The 17,788-nt window shown below is 42.3% G+C and overlaps 2 protein-coding genes across 3 annotated transcripts in view; one reads left to right on the top strand and one right to left on the bottom strand.

Moving 5' to 3' along the window:
* LOC118088795 (serine/threonine-protein kinase TNNI3K) overlaps nt 1-17,788 on the top strand; it is a 175,262-nt gene that overhangs the window by 136,357 nt on the left and 21,117 nt on the right. The gene's annotated exons all lie outside the window — the stretch shown is intronic.
* Nucleotides 1,232-17,553, bottom strand: LRRC53 (leucine rich repeat containing 53). The gene is made up of 4 exons (XM_060277440.1): nt 17,466-17,553; nt 10,342-11,148; nt 6,041-6,574; nt 1,232-3,609 (listed from the first exon to the last, which is right to left on the bottom strand). Exons 1-4 carry the CDS (start codon nt 17,551-17,553, stop codon nt 1,232-1,234), a joined length of 3,807 nt encoding a protein of 1,268 aa, XP_060133423.1.

Here is a 17,788-nt window from a genome sequence, read left to right as displayed (position 1 = left end):
CTGTGTCTTATTTTTTTATTTAAAAAAATCAGGTCTGAAAAATACAGAAGGATAGCATAGAAAACACTGGTCTGCAGTGGCATGGTAATGTTATCTGGATGTTATCTAGGTTTTCCATAAAAAGTGAGTGAACAGAAGGCAGCCATTCAAGAGAAAGGGACATGTGTGGAAGCAATGTTAGTAATATACTATCAAAATATTTCACTATTTCTTATAGTCACACATATTATAAAGACCAACAATCCTGCTTGGTTGGTAGAGGAGAATTTTAATGGAGAAATTCCCCCAAGCTGAGGATGCACAAATGTCTTATTGCAGATTCATATTCATTTAGGCAGTGGGGTGAAGAATTAACATATTGAGCAACAGTCTCTCCAGATTTGGGTTTGCCCCTCAAGTTTTGGTCCCCGTATTTAGCAGGGGGATAGGCTTTTGAACACCCTTTGTCCATTTCTACGTATAGCAAAACGATGCATCTATCAAATTCTACCCTCCTAAAAAGTATATATAGTGACTCTATATCTAATCCATTTTATTAAAAATGCATACATAAAAAGTAACACTGTCATTGTGCAGCCCCCATTGGAGGATCTGTCGTGCTGCATCACAATCTTGATTTGCATGAAGTCAGAGCTTGCACCCTCCATCGGATAATTTGTACTGTCTTATCACAAGCCTGGATAGGCTATCACAAGCCTGGAAGTCAGGGCAGGAGAGGGAAGCAAATGGGAAGGCAGTCTTTAAAAGGGCATTTTCAAACAACAACAGATGTTTGAATAAAGCAGGGATGGAGGGACACAGAAACTGTGAGGGTGTTGGGGGGGGGTGTTGAAGGAGCTGTGATGACATGGAGGACTTGAAGAAGCTCTGAGAATACAGACACTTGAAGGATCTGTTATGAGATTTGGGGATTGGGGTGAGGGGTAAAGGGATGAGTCAGGTTGGCAAGGGGGCTGGGGGTTTGGTGGGGTGACGAGTAATGTGAGCAGCGGTGGCAGTTAATTGTTGTTGTTGTTTTATTTTAAAAAGCAGTTATTCTATTGTAAGAAAACTTTGTACAAAATATGCTATGCCTTCTTAGCTGTAATTTATAAGCACAATTCTGTTTAGTAATTGCATGCCCTTTTTTATTCTGCATTCTGCTTTGGCTTTCACAGCTCCAGATCTCCTTGTTTTTCCCCATCCTATATTGGTCTGAAAGTTTCAGTCCTGGGTTAGAAAGTCTAGCTTTTCATATTGAAAAGGGTTTTTTGTCTTTGAAGAGAACTAAGGAAGAATAAATGTTTTTTGAAATATTTACTTTGCTTTGTTCTGCCTGTGAAGGCAATTCTTTATCACAATCAGCAGATGTGGGAGACAGTGTAGGTTTGGAGACAGAGATTTCGGCTTTATTTGTATTGTAAGGAAGTGAAGGCATCTCAGTTTGTTCCTCATAACTGACGTCTTTAAGCTTTGCTAACAAAGGATGCTCTTGACATGTTGCTGGTGGCATTTTACCTTCTTTATGATCTCTGCTACCTTCATCAAGTTGATTGTTTGGAGCTTCTTGCAAATCACTCTCATTATCCATATGCACCTTATTGTTCATTTCAAGATTGATGTTGCTCTCCAGATGTGTGTTTCCAGTTTCGGGGGAAGTGGGGACGCTCGATGTGTTAGAGATAATGGTCACTTTGACAACATTTTTATGAAACGTTTTGCATTTGTTATTCTCCCACTCATTCCCAGTTTGTACTCCTTCCTCTTTTAGGCCCGCTGAGACCATTAGTGTATCTGGAATAAACATTTTAGTTGACTCACTGTTGCTTTCTGCTTTGAAATCTGCTCTCTGGTGCTGTGATTTTGTTCCACATACTTCCATGTCATTAGTTCTAGCTGGCATTTGAAGTTGTTTGGTGGTTAGACACCCAACGGCCTGAGATTTAGAAAGTGTGCTGCTGAACTGAACTGGAGATTTGAATCTATTTATGTCCTTTTCTGTCGGAATTTGGTGTCTACTTGATGGTGGAATTTCACCAAAGCTATGGGACTCCACAGCAACTAGATTTCCTTGTGCAGATTCAGTCTCTATAGCCCTTTTATGCCCTTCCAGTCCATCTTCCACTGTGAAGCTTTTATCTTGATGTTTTTGGAACTGCTTCAGACTCACGCCTTGCATTATATTCTCAGCAATTTGCTGAAACTGCATATCATCGTCTTTGGTGGCATTTTGCAAATTGAGCCCTTCTCTTTCAATAAAGAGAGCTTGAGAAAGACTGTGGTCTTTTTCCTGTGCTGCCATCATCAAAGAACTCTGCTCAAAGGCCAGGACTGCAGTTTCTGTAATATCTTCACTATGCTCTTTAGAATTCACTGGTGCTGGAATGTTATTTGCTGCATTCTGCAAAACACTCAGTGAATGGTTAGGTGAAACAGCAATAGCTGAAACAGTCATTCTTGAAGTTCCATTTGGTGAGAATAGAGGTGAGCTCCTGGCACAACTTTGAGTTTGTAAAAGCTTGGCAGGTGAAGTACCCTCAGCAATTGCCACGTGAGAAACACTCTTAGAAGGACAGGAGATGACTGTAACAGCACCTGTACCATTTTCTTCAGGCAGTTTCCCAACAGATGCTCTAGAATAAATGATATCTTTGCTGCACTCTGAGATCTTTTGGGCAGCCACAGAATATTCTGATTCTGGTTTTGTTTTTGTTCTCCTTCTTCTGTCTTCCCTCGTGGAAGCATGGGACAATTTTGCATGTCGGCAACTTGGACACTGTTCTTTGTTTCCTTTGGGGAGAAGTTCTTCAGGCTGGATTCTTGCTTTTCTAAAAGGATGTAAATTTAACTTCACGGTTAAAGAATCCCAGCTTTTAGTTTTCATTTTATGCTTCTGGATGAATCCAATCAGTTTTTCCCCAGGTCCTGCAGAGGTGGGAGATGGTTTCCTTTCTTCTTTTTTTGCTCCTGAATCACAGTGCAATCTCCTTCCCAGGGCAGGGGAGAGGCTTCCTTGAATACTCTTGCCTTGTCGTTTGTTCTCTGGGGATCTCACCCCACTTAAGCCACTTGTCACATCCACCCTCTTTATTGTTGTCAGGTCAGGTACATAAAAGCTAACACTCTTGGGCTGATACATTCTCTTGATTGCTGGCGATAAGGGCATCTCTTCATCAGTCATACAGGAGCTGCCTGCTCTTTTGCTCTTAACTTCACTCTGTCCTTCATCCAACTTCACATTTTTGCCATGGCTCTGTTTCTTTTCTGTCGGGCAGTTGCGATATTTATCACAGCCTATGTATTTACAGATAAGGAAGTTGTCTAGCTGCGGAGAAATATTTTTGCTCCTTTCTAACGATCCACATGGATCATCCTGTCGCGATCCATGGCTTCCTAATGCTGCTTCTTGCAAGCAGTGGTCCTTGGATTCCTCTGGTGTGTCAGGTGCTGATGACGAGGCTGTAATAAAATGCCTTTGCCTCATCCTGCAAGGCTTTAAGCAGTCCTCATCCTCCTCGGTTTTGGATACAGACAGACATGACTCGTTTGCTAAATGTTTTCCAAGCCCTTCTTTTGCCAAAACACATGCAGCTCTTGAATGTCTTCCGCAGAATGTGTCACTTCTGATTCCTGTGAAAGAGCAAACGTTGAAACTTAGCACATGCAGAGGAGTTCTCTTACACTGACTAAACAGATGTTTGGAACACCTACATTGGTGGTGCCACAAAGAAGAGGGCTTCCCTGCTTATGGGAAAATGCTAAACAGCTACAGTAGCTAACGTCTCTGGCTAAGCAAAACATTTTTATGTTGCAAAGCAATGGCTACTGTATTCTTTTTAAAAAATGAACTGAATATGAACTGATATGAAGACAACTTTGTTCTTGTTCTCTGTATAGAAATATACAGTCAAACAGTCATGTATGCTTCTGCAAGATAATTCTGTCAACACCATAATTTCTAAATATCTGAATTGAAGCTCGTGTGTTGACTGTGCAATTATTTATTGAGCATTGTAATACTAACATTGAAACCACATTCTCTGATCTCTCTGCTTCCCTTCCCCTCATTTCCCAGCCTTCCTCCTGCACAACTCTTTCTTTCGTTTCATTTCACTTGATGAAAACCACTCTGCTTTCCTTATATGTTCCCCTCACTTCCCCGCTTCTGGTTACTATCTACCCTGCCCTTATCCCACCTCTAGATTTTTTCTCCCCCCCCTCCTTTCTAGTTCTTTTGCTAGTACTGTACAGTCAAACAAAATGCTTTCTCTCAAACTACTAGCCAATTTCCTTTCTGAACTCTTGGCTCATGCTGCTGACCCTCACCGTTTCCACGTTTTCCCAATTATTTTTGAACTTTCCCCCACCCACCACTTCCAGTCAGGCTTCAACCCTCTTCATTCCACTGAACATTGTCCTCACAATCACCATGTTCTTGCTTCTCCCACATGATCTCAGCTCCATCTTCTTCCTCTTTGACTTTACTGCTGCTTTTGATACAGCTGATCCTTCTGCTTTGCTTTGCTTTTTTTTTGCCGTAAAAGGTAAAGGTAAAGGGAGCCCTGACCATTAGGTCCAGTCGTGACTGACTCTGGGGTTGCGTGCTCATCTCACATTATTGGCCGAGGGAGCCGGCGTATAGCTTCCAGGTCATGTGGCCAGCATGACAAAGCCACTTCTGGCAAACCAGAGCAGCACATGGAAACGCCGTTTACCTTCCCGCTGTAGCAGTTCCTATTTATCTACTTTCATTTTGACGTGCTTTTGAACTTCTAGGTTGGCAGGAGCTGGGACCAAGCAACGGGAGCTCACCCCGTCACAGGGATTCGAACCGCCAACCTTTGCCGTAGTTCTGTGTAATTCTGACCTCAGTTTATTCTCTTCTAATTTCTCTTTCTGTGTTTCCCTTCCTAGCTGGGGTACCTTAGGGCTCTAACCTTAACCCTCTGCTAACACCTTTCTACATGCTCTTCCCAAGTGACTTCATCCTATCTCATACCTTCTCTACCCATCTGGGAATGGCTGTAGTTTATTGAAAGAGCATTTGCCAGCAGGTTCAATCCCTGGCATCTCCAGGTAGGGCTGAGAAGGATTCCTTGCCTGAAACCTGGGAGAGTCACTGCCAGTCAGTGTAGACAGTCCTGAGCTAGATAGATCAATGGTCTACAGGCCCTCCAAGTGTCCCTATTTTCCAGGGACAGTCCTGGATTTACAGAAGCCATCGCAGTTTCTGATTTGATCCTGGAATGTCCCACTTTTCCTTAGGACATCCCTATATTCCATCAGAGAAATGTCGGAGGGTATGGTAGGATATCTCTATTTTCATTGGAGTTATGCAACCCCCAAGCCAAGGAGATACACAACCTTTAGAAGACATCTGAGAGCAGCCCTGTATAGGGAGGTTTCTTAATGTTTAATGCTTTATTATGTTTTTATATATGTTGGAAGCCACCCAGAGTGGCTGGGGCAACCCAGTCAGGTGGAATAGGGTGTCCTTATTTTCATCAGAGAAATGCTTTGATGGTGGTTCCTGCTTGGCAGGTGGTTGGACTGGGTGGCCCTTGTGGTCTCTTCCAACTCTCTGATTTTCTGATTCTATGTTGGAGGGTATGGACTCAGCTTAAGGCAGTTTCCTATGCTCCTGCTCATTTACTCCATAATTTTCTACCTCCCTCTGATACTTCCTAAAATGTACATTGGATGCCAACAGGAAGGCAGGATCGAGGAAGATGCTTGCACTGCCCCATGAGTTTGTTCTTCTTTCTCAGCAGGTACAATATCATTGCCACAGCCCCATAGCTCTCCCCCTCACTGCTACAGTAACCTTAGAACAGGAAGGGTATAATGTACCAGGAGCTAATAGTGGGCTTTGTTCTCATTTCCCAAGCCTCAGACATTGGCCATGGGAAATCATCACACCTGTGGCCTTTCTTGTTCTAATATTATGGAAGCAGCGAGGCATGCTTCTATTGATCTGTGATAACTCTCCATGAGAGGGAGCGACTGGGGAATCATCAGTCAAAACGGAAGCGATATCCCGTTCCCAGGAAAAAGAGCTCACCTTGATTCAGTTTGTGATGCTCCTCAGATCTTGTCGCCTGTGTGTCTTCCTCCCACTGCCCAAAGTTGTCTGGGCTTCTAACTCTCCTTTGGAATTGTTTTTGGCACAGTCCATCTGCTTCATTAGGCACAGCTGCATTCCCAGAAGACTCTGGAGGATAAGACTGTAGCAGTCTACAGTTAAGGCACAAGAAATGGTCATTTTTCATCTGTTCATTCTCCTTTTGAATGCTTCTGAGTGGCATTTTTAGGCCTGTGCACTTAGACTCTGCCTTTACTGTTGCTTGATGGCTATTTTCCTTTAAAAGTGGCATTTCCCTGCCAGACCCCAACATGGACATGACCTTTATTTCATTTTCCCGAGTTAAGTGGCAGTTACAGTATCCCTTAGTGAGGTAATTTCTTGGCTCATGACCACACTGGGATTCATCTAGGGTTCTGCAACAGCAGTTTCCTGATGAGTGTTCATTTGCTTTGCCGTGTTGAAACTTCCTGTTAAAGAGGGCTAAAACTAGGCAAGTGAGACCAACACCTCCTGTGACAAATACAAGGTTTATCAAAGATGAAATCAGGTAAATTAAGGTAGAGCTCATTAGACATTAAACATACACATCAGAACATAATAAAACAAAACTACTAAAGGGATAATTCTGCTATATGAGATTATTAAAATGTAGCAGAGGAGGGGGTAGAACAGGAATCCAATTAAATTCCCACACATTTTTATCTATATAATTCTATCATTCTGTGTCAGCAATTATTCAAGGAGAAAATGCATTTGTAATGACTGGAGATACATCTGAGATCTCCTTAAAAGAGAAAAGGTACCTCTCAAAGACCTTTTTATGCCGACAGACATTTGCAGATTTTTAAAATTGATTAGCCAGACGCTTTAATGATTATCTTGTTTTTTAGTGGTATTTTATTGTTGTACACTGGCCTGACATTTTATGATATGGTGATATAGAAATACTTTTACTGAATGAAAATAAATAGTTGTAGATGGAAGCTTTATCTTTGAAATGACAGTTACTGCATTGAAGAAAAGTCTGATAGGGCTTGGGTCATTTTTAGTTCATGAACTATTGTCTGCCACCATCCAATGAAAGGAGGTTAAGTCTGCAGAAGAGACTTAAAGGAAGTTGTTTATTTAAGAACTATACCTATATGTTTTGCTTCATGAGACTAATAGTAGTTGTGTGAAAGGCAATTTAGATCAAAAAACTTGTTCAGGTGGACAGCACAGAACACAATGGCCTTGATCTGATTACGATCTCCCCTTTGTATTTTTGTTTTATCGCTCTGTGTGTATAAGAGCGATCCAGTCACATTTCTCTTCCCTTCTCAAGTAGTTGCAAATTATAGCAGAATTTTTATTACTCCCCAGAATTCTTTCTTTCAGATATTGACATTGAATGCTCGTTAGGTATTAGAATAATCAGCAAAAAAAATATTGATTATATGACAATGGCATTTTGGATGTCAGTTTTTGACATTTGGATTTGAAATTTGACTTCAGCATCTGATATTTGACTTAGTAGTTGACAACTTATGACATTTCAGATTTGACATCTGCAAAACAAAAACAAAAACATTGAGAGATGCTGATTAGTTTGAAGAATATGGCTTTTGAAGTAAATGTCCACATAAAAAAAATCACATTTAAAATATTGTAATATTTGAAGTAGCAAATTTGTAATTTTTGTGAAATTTTGTTTCTATGGGAATGCTAATTAACATGCATATGCTTGGCTGCAGTCTAACGTAGGGCATATTTAGATCACAAAGGAAAGTGGTTTCCCAGAATTGCTTTTTTAAAATGTCTGGGAAAATCTGGATGTAAGTCATGTCAGCAGACCAAAGAAAGCTCAACAACTTTTTTGTCCACATTTGTCCAATTATGACTTTGTTTAAAGCGGTCCCGGGAAGTCTAAATTCCTCCTCAATGTCATCACATCCCAGCAATTCTGCAGATGGCAAAATAAACCCTAGACTTGGGCTTTGTCTATGAGGCTCTGCACCCATGCAAAATAAAATTCATTTAGAATAAAGACTATTATTGAATGAGGATAAATTGTTGGTCTGGGTTTTTTAAACAATCAATCAAACAAACAAACAAACAAACTGAATTTTGGGGAGTATTCTTCAGATCCTGAGAATTAAAAATGAGGTGGGATTGGAACCCAGATTCCTGGGGGCCAGACTTAACGTTCTGTCCTCTGTACCACACTGTCATGGCAGTTGCCACCCACATGGGGAAATCAGGCATTCCTATACAATAGGGCTCATTGTCAGCACTAGTCAACTGATTGGCACTGTCATTAAGCCTCACTTGTAGATGAATAATGATTAATGAAAGCTTAAAAGTTAGCTCCCAGTTGTTTTTGGTTTTGTAGTCACATCACGTGGGGCAAGTTGACATGGTTTGAGGAATGTGGTCTTGTGGGCCAAGTTGGAGACTGTGCAGGACTTTAGACCTGTGGGGCAGAGTATCATCACACCTACTATATACATTAAGCCATGTCACGAGGTTATGTGAACCTTTTGAAACCCATTAGACACAGAATATGTGTTTCAGTAATGTAGGCTGTGAAGGAAGCAGCCCAAGCAGCAAGAAGGAAAATTGGGGGGCATTTTAACTGTCTAGGGAAATTCCTGCTGGTTGTATCTCGAACTGCTTTGGCATTCCAAATAAGAAGCTAGTAGAGTAACTGGTTCTCTTTGGCACCAGAGGAGAAATATCACTTATCAATTCATCCAGCAGCCTCCCTGTCTTGTTTTCATCTTGGCAGTCTCCCTTCCACTTACAACCTGTGCCTAACATTTCTTCGCTTGTGAAATGAAATGAGATCACAGCCTGAGGTGGTATAGCTTCAGGCAGTGGTATAGCTCCGGGCGAGACTTTCAACTCCAAGATATATTTTTATATGTTTCTGTCAGAAGGACAATGTATTGTTGGTTGAAGAGAACTCAGGGTCATCGCAAAAGTGCAATGGAGCCACCATTCCAAGATAAATAAATAATTTCTGGGACTAACAGTAGGGAGGATAGGAGTACGGCATATTCTGAAAAGAAGAACAGTAGTTTGCATGTTGCTGCAGGCAAGGAAGAAACTAATTGCACTCTGAGTCCAGGTTCTCATTTCTAAGAGTCCCAGGCCTTGGAACACAAGAAGAAGCACTCCTTTTTTTAAAAGACAAAAGGAGGCACACGGCTGAGCAATATGAATGGTGCCATCCTTGAAGCTGTGTCTTGAGGCTCAGGAGGCCTTGGTGGTGTGCAGTGCCTTCCATCAGCTTCAGCTGGTGGCCCAGCTGTGCTCTTATCTGGAAAAGAATAGCCTAACTTCTGTCGTCTATTCTCTAGTAACCTCTAGTTCAGATTACTGCAATGCATTTTACGTAGGAGCTGCATCTGAAGACGGTTTGGAAACTTCAGCTGGTGAAAAATTTGGCAGCCACGTTGCTCACTGGAGCAAGACGGTTTGAGCATACTACACCGGTCCTGGCCTGACTGGCTGCCAATTAGCTTGTGAGCCCAATTCAAAGTGTTGGTTTTGACCAGTGGTGTAGCGTAGGTTGCCAGCATGCAGGGCAAGGAAAGTATTGTGGCCCCTAACTGGTGCCTCCATGTGGTGCTACTGCTGCTGCCAGAAAGAGCTGTGGAGCAGTGGTGGGACCTGGGTGTGTGCCTTCACCACTGCCACCGCTGTGAGTCTCACCATCTGCCCATCTCTGCTGGCCGGGGATGTTGTATGGCCAAAGGATGCAAGGACCTGTCCTCTCCCAGCTCCTGTTCAGCATGCTGCTCAGATGAGGCAGGCAGGCAGGCAGGATGGGAAGCGCCTCCAGTCACGGCACCAGCTGCAGAGGCATGTCCCTTTAAAAAAAAAAGTGCCTGGGGCAATTGCTCTGGTAGCCCCCCGCTCATGTTATGCTTCTGCTTTTGACCTATAAAACCTTAAATGGCTCAGGACCACGATACTTCAAGGACCACCAGCTGGGTTTCCAGCTATTTTGGGACTACAACTCGTATCATTCCTAGCTACCGGGACCAGTGGTCAAGGAAGATGGGAATTGTAGTTCAAAAACAGCTGGAGACCCAAGTTTGGGAAACCCTGGACTCTAGATGACAGCTAATACACAGAGGATCTTACTTAGGACAAGGTGTGGGATTGGCTGGTTATCAGACTCTCTGTGGCTATGATCTCATGGTTATTTTTTCATAAAATGGTTTAAAAGAAGGAGGAGCTTGGAATAGATCAGGTGACAAATATTCTCCAAGGGGTGGGGGTGTCATTACCTAGAAAGGAAAAAACAGCGACCAGTGCAACGTCTCGTCCGTAGTTCCTCCTCCTGTTTTCTAAAATACCAGGAGGGTGTTTAAGTGCAGACTTACAGTTGACCTCTGTGAGCTCAAGCAGATTGGTCACTGATGGGTTTTCAGAAGCTCTGCAACTCACATTATCAGCGTTTCTGAGCATCCTTGATGAAGAATTGACATATTTCCTTAGAAAGGAGGCTAGGTCGTGAAGTTTGCATGTGCAGTTCCACCAGTTCTGGTCTAAGCTTAGAAGACTTAATTGAGCGAGAGTAGAAAAGGTGTCAGGAATAATGGCTAGCCTGTTCCTTGAAAGGTCAATTTCCATCAGTTGGGCGAGGCCGTGGAAGGCTGTCTTTTCAATAGAGCTAATGAAATTGTTTGACAAATCCAGGATCCTGAGTTTGCCAAGCTTTGCCATCTCAAAGCTTTCCCCTGTGATGCTCATTAGTTGATTCCCATTTAAGTGGAGTCTAATAAGATCCTTCATGCTCATAAACCAAATTCCACGAATGCGGCTCAAAATGTTGTTGCTTAACACTAGCACTTGCAGCTTCTGAAGTTCATGAAATGTGCTGTACGTGATAGAAGAGCTTGATATTTGGTTCTGGTCCAGAAGTAAAGTCTTCAGGGTTCTAAGTCCAAGAAAAGCATCATCTCTAATGGTTGTAATCCCATTAGTGCTGAGTCTTAGTAAAGTTGCATTGAACAGGAAGGACAGGTTAAAACCTTCTACTGAAGTGATACTTCCATCAGTAACAATCAAAGCTTTTGTGGATGCAGGAACAGCTATACGAAAGGAATAGAAATATAGTTAAGTTTCTATCGCGATGCAGGTTTGCTGCTCGTAATCTTTGCTTGGATTTTTAGCAACTCATATTAATGGGGTTATGGATCAAAAGTTATTTTTCATTTGTTAAAAGAGAAAACTTCCCATTCTGATTTACAAAATATCTACTAGCATTCTTGATATACTATTTATTGATACAAAGTATTGCTTTGATAAAAATTTATTTGTTTGTTTTGACAGTTTATATGCTGCTTAATTACAATCATTACCCAGGGGCGTGCAATGAAAATAAAAAACCAGTTAAAAATATAAATTCAGACTTGAGTTAAAATGCTTGCTGGAATAAACATGTCTTTAGTAGGCACTGGAAATTCAAGTTGCCTGACCTCAACTGCATTCCTTGAGCTATCTTAGACTCAAGCTATTAAGGACTTTGCAAATTTATACAAGTGCCTTGAACCTGGCCTTGTAACGTATGGGCAACCAGTGCAAGCTTTTGAACACTGGAGTCATGTAGAGGCAATAGTTTGTCCCCACCAACAGTGTGGTTGCTGATATATCTATACAATCTATATCTATGGATATAGGGGTGTGGGTGGGTGTGTGGGTGTGTAATGTGTGAGCCAGAGAGAGCATTAGAAGGCAACTTTGGTCAGTGTTGAAATACAGTGTGATAGGTCAATTGAGCAACCTGTTTTTACAATCAAATATCACTTTTTAAAAGCAATATTTTATCATTTCAAAAGGGGGGAAAGGAAAAGGAGCCTGTAATTAATGACCTCTATCCTGTTGAAAGAGAAACTTACTTGGGGGCAAGCCGAAAGTGCGCTAATCTCTGGAACAGATTCCAAGTGGATCTGCATCACAGGCCCCAAATTCAACATTAAGTAGGAAGATATTTTTATGCGTTGTCCTTATTTCATGCTTCAGAATGGAAAGACAGGGCTCCACTCCTTTTCTGTTTCATTATTTTGCCCCATTGTATCTAGTTATACATGTAATATCTGGCATTCCGTGCGTTCTTTCACTCCTGGAGGGTAGAGCTTTAATGGCTTCATAAACTGACAGCACAATTCTGCACCAAGTGGCTGGAAGGCATGCATCGCTGCAGAGGTGCATTGCGATCAAAAAACCCATCTGGGGAGCATGCTGCTTGCATCCTGGATTCAGCCTAGGACTGGAAAGCACCAATGAAAAAACTCATATCTAATAATAATATATCCAGGTCAGACAAAGATGATGGAAAGAGTGGACTGCTTCCCTTAACTGGAGCGGCAGGGATATGTGTAATGCCAACACTCCAAGCTGCCTCTCTCAGTTGACTGCCATCATCAATCTCCCTGTCCTGCCTGGATTAAGTCACTGCCAGCTTGCCCTCTCCCAGCATCATGCTCACTCAGACAGTAGCTTAAATTCATCAAAAGCTTCATACAACACTTGTCGTTACCAGTATATTTTAAAAAAATGGGGGGGGTTTACTGTGCTCCTGTGTGACAGATTTGTTCAAGAAACAGAAAACCATCTGTTCCACTAGATGTCAAAGTTAATGCATTGCTTATTACAATGATTTTTATGCTGTAATATGCAAGAAGATTTTCCCCGCCTCTCCACCTTTCTAATGGAAGTGAGAAACGAACAGCACTTTAACATAAGCACGCAGAGCAGGCAAGCTTCCCACATGCTGCTCAGCCACCGTGCCTCAATCCTGACCTGATGCACTCCTGCTATTACCAGCAAGGGCGTCCCCTGAGTAGCGACTGTCATTTGAGCTACCTCACCAATTTACTGATGCTAATGTTTATCTGTGCTGGGAAGTCATTTGTTGTTTTCCCTTTACAATATGGATTATTTTGCCTTGGGCGGTTGTAATAAACTTGACAGGGGGTCTGTTTTCTTATTGATGCCTTGGAGGATTTCCCATAGGGCTCTCATTAAGGCATCTGAATGCAGTCCCCTGCTGTGGTATGTAATGCTTTTAATCAGGTCCCTCTATGTGATAGAGATTAGCCCAGTCTTAGCTTGTGTATCGTACAGTTGCTAAAATGACTGACGGAAGACTACAGAGCCGCCATTAAACGAGTTGCACTTTTCGCAAGATAAAAGTTGATGTTATTATGGGTTATCATGACAACGCTGGTTACTGTGCAGCCACTTCAGCATATTAGCATGCGTGTGCTAATTGAATGAGGCAGAATGGTTGTGAAAGTGTGCTTACATTGCATCTGCCAATGTTAAAACAGATATGGCGATACATTTGTCACCGAGCAAAGTAACACAGGCTTTAAAATAGCAAAGGCACAAGGGTAGTCAAGTACTGCTGGGTTACTTGCAGATGAAATAGCTTAACTGCCGGATTCTATAACTTGCAATACCAGCACAGGTATGGTATGCTTATGAAGAGCTATTCCTTGGTGCAACATTGCAGCTGTTAACAATGTTACCTGATCTTAACATTCAATCCAGCACAAAGGTTTAAAGTGACGATTTGAGGCAGTTGACTAGAGGGCTAATCAGTATCTTTTCCCCCATGCAGCAGTACACTACAAGTTGTTGCCTGCAGGCCATCAATTACTTAAAAATCCCCAAAGCTCTAATTTATTGTTTTTAACACTTCGTGAGATTTGCAATTTTAATTTCTCGCTGAAATGAAAAACCAAATAATGGAAAGCTTCTCAGTTTTTGCACGTATTGAGCAGAGTCCATAAATTTGGCAGCACCCACCTCTGCTAAGACACTTCAAGCACCAGCCTTTCAGCAGCCTTCTAGGACTTTTAACAGGAAGCAGCTACAAATAGGTTCATTAGCCTTTTGCTATGGACTCTTCCTTAGGCTACATATGGTTAGATTCCTCTTCATGCTTTGGTCCTTGTTATGTACTGAGCTGAATCCTAGAACAATAGGATTCAGAATCAGCGGGAGCTACCCAATCCAACTCCAGGTGGAAGTGAATCCGCAACCTGATTGGCCTGCTGGAGCAGCCAATCAGGCGGCTGGCAGAAGCGAATCTGCTACCTGATTGGCCTGTAGGAGCAGCCAATCAGGCTGCAGGCAGAAGTCAATCCACAATATAATTGGCCCACAGGTGTAGCCCTGAAGTAGCCAATCACGCAAGGCCCATTGTGTAAATAATGTATATAAGCAGATGGTTTTGGGAAAAGAGCCATTCTTCTTCTCCTCTTCTCCTTGATGACTATGAGCTGAATAAAGAGCATGAAATTCACTCTCGACTCCGAGTACATTTCAGTCCTATTCCCTTCCCTCCAGAAATTTCATCTCATCTCACTAGTCCCCATCCAAGTCTTCCAGATCTTAATCCTAGGCTAGTGCAGTGGTGTAGCTAGCCGCTTGAGCACCCGGGGCGGCACACACACCCTGCGCCCAGGGCCAAAGCTAGACACTTTGGGAGCAGGGCAAGCCAGCCATTGGGCAGGGTGAGCCGGGGTAGGGCACACTGCATGGAGCCTTGCTGCAGCCTTCCCCTCAGCTGTAGGGCGGCAGAGCCTGCAGGTGCCTAAACCACTGCGTCACTCCCAGGAGAGAGACACATGGCTTGGGTGCTCTACAGGCCCGTGGTAAGTGCTTCCCCCTGCCGTGTGGTGCCCAGTGCCTCCCACCCTCTAACTACGCCTCTGCCTAGTGTGAGTTTTGTGTGTGTGTGTGTGTGTGTGTGTGTGTGTGTGTGTGTTCACCTCATTTGAGTTACTCCTTTCCTTGATTTACCTGCCTGTCATCCTGACCTTGCCTGACCCATGGACTGAACTGTAAACTTGATTTTGAAATACGTAGTTGTACTCAGCCCACTATTGTAAATCTAGCCTTTCTTCGTCCAGCTTAGTTCCTGCAAGGCTCTGCCCAATCTTTCTTCTGCAAAGCCCGAATGCGCTTACTCTTGAAAGCCTGAAACAAAATAAAAAAATTCCTTCCAGTAGCACCTTAGAGACCAACTAAGTTTGTCATTGGTATGAGCTTTCGTGTGCATGCACACTTCTTCAGATACAGTGGTCCCTCGACTTACGAATTTAATCCGTTCCAAATGCACATTCGTAGGTCGAAAAGTTTGTAAGTCGAAAAAAGTGGTTTCCCATAGGAATGCATTGGAAACGGAAAAATTTGTAGGTCGAGTAAACCGCATCTAAAATTTGTAAGTCGAAAAAATCCCATCTAAACTGCAATGGTTTTCCTTTTGGATGTCGGAAAAAACATAAGCATTTGGCCATTTTTTTTCATTCGTAACTCGAAATTCCGTAAGTCGAGTACTTCGTAAGTTGAGGGACCACTGTACTTCTTGAAAGCCTAATATCAATGGCCTATTATCAAATTTGGTTATGAAATGTAGCCCAGAAGTTTAACATTACCCTTTTAAATGACTTCTCTGACTATTCAGAGATTCTTCCTAAAAGAGCTATGGCCTATATGGCGTAGCCTTGATCCTCATTAATTGAAACAATTATATATGACTTTATATATATATCATAGCATTCCCACTTGAAATGGAATGGAATTCTTTTGACATTGCTTTTGACTACCTCCGAAGCACAACTTTGAATGAGAACACATGGGCATTGAGCAGCAAGCAAAGAAACACTCCCATTATTCCCTGGAAACCACCGACTTTCACACAGCTTTCAATTACAATGTGGTTTAATTAAATTGGCATCAATTCTTCCACGTAGAACAGCCTTCAAAGTCAGGGAATTCATCTTGCAAAGTGGGAGCTTAATTTGTATTGATTTTGATTAGAGTTTAAAATCATTGGGCCTCTACTATCCTCACAGCCAAATTAGCCTCGCATTAAAAGCCAAAGTAGACTCGATGGCGACTGTGGGCAAAGCACTTGCCTGTGTAAGTGTCCCATGAATCACCATCATGTATAAATGCATTTAACACTTGAGTCAGTTTGTGTTTAGAGGAGTTAGCGTGCCACCGCCAGCTACCCCGTCCAGGCCATCAGCTCTGCACACAGATAAGCTGACTCATGCGTTAAGTACATTTACACATGGTAAGGCATTTGAGGAATGTTTAACATAGGCATGCACCGTCCTGCCTGTTTTCGGCCCAAGATGACTTTCAAAACAGTTGTTCTGACCACGTCCTGCCTTGGTTCATAGCCCTCCATGCTCCCCTAAGTCATGGCTGAGGGAGACATACAGCAGGGTGGGGGGGGGGAGAGATCTGTAACCTTCCAAATGAATTTTGGCTGCAGTTGTCACCACCCCTGATTTTGGGCCATGCTGGCTGAGGCTGAAGGTAGTCCAACAACATCTGGAGGTCCCCATCCCTGACAGATAGGTTGCTTGACTCAAGGACGAACCTTCAGCATCTCCTCACATGCCCTCCCAGCTTGAAGACAAGGCCTAAATACCATCTGTACCTTGAATCTCCCATTAAACACCTACTGAGTATTTAGCTATGAGCTTAATGTAGAGCCAATGCTTCAAAGCTTTTCTAGGAAGAGAGACTTTCACTGGCATATTTGTTATGGGAGTAGGATGGCAGCAAAGGAGATCATTACAAAACCCAGGAAGTTACTGCATTTACATTTGGCATCACATTTGGGTCCCTTAATTTTTTCTTCTTCATATGCAAAATGGGAACAGTAAAGCCAGGGAAAGGGATTATTAATTTTGTGGGTCATTTTATATTATTTTAATAACTATTAGGCTAGGGTTTTTTTTTCTGCTGATGGCAATAAGCAAATTTTCCTTTCCTAAGAATCAGCAGCACTTTGCTTTAAATTTGTTAATCAGGTGTCTTATTAAATTGTTGACTTAAACAAGCAATACATAATGAACACAGGCATTGTATCTTGTTAGCATTTCCACAGCTCATTTAACACCAAGAGAAGAAAAAGCATACCTTCTTTCAGAATTATAATGTACTTTATGATGCTAATCTGTATCATTGGTACATCACTTAATCTTGCTAATGCTGAAGGGTTCCTTGGCAGGGTTAGAAGGCAATTGATAGCTCATTCAGCCAGTGGACAGCTTGAACTTTGCACAAAATGTGGATAAAACTTATTAAAATGATCTATTTTGTTTTTCTTAAAGCGTTTGGCTGAGTGAAATGACTCTGTTCTCGGTAACAAAGGTTTTCAATTACCTCTGAAGGGCTTGGAATAGTTTGGATAAGGCCTCTAGGCAAAGAGAAATGAAACAATGCTATCACTCTCCAGTCAAAATGTGAAAGGCTAGCTCTCTGAAACTTTACCTCGCAGCAGCAGGCACAAGAAGCAGTCAATACAATTACAGCTGTGCTGTGTGAGCTTACAGTATAGAATAAATATCAGTTCTCTTTAAGTGTCTTACATAGTTACCTAGTATATATGTTAATCCTTGACACAGAGTAATATCTTCAGAGCATACCACGCATGAAGGAGGGCATGATGCGGTTAACTGAATCATCATAGCAAGCAGAATGAGCAATGCACCTAAAAGGGGCGAAAAAAGGGTACATGTACATATATCTGTATACACACACACACACACACACACACACACACACACACATCTTGGCCCTGACTTTTTAATATTGTTATTCATGACTTAATTGTAATTAAGCAGTGAACCCATCCCTTTTCAAAGTATTACACTTGTTTAAAAGCCAGGCGTTGGAAAAGCCACAGGGTTGGAAAACAAT

The sequence above is a fragment of the Zootoca vivipara genome, chromosome 7 (assembly GCF_965207765.1).
Source record: "Zootoca vivipara chromosome 7, rZooViv2.hap1.1, whole genome shotgun sequence".
Classification (NCBI taxonomy): domain Eukaryota; kingdom Metazoa; phylum Chordata; class Lepidosauria; order Squamata; family Lacertidae; genus Zootoca; species Zootoca vivipara.
This window is presented reverse-complemented; position numbering and strand designations above follow the sequence as displayed.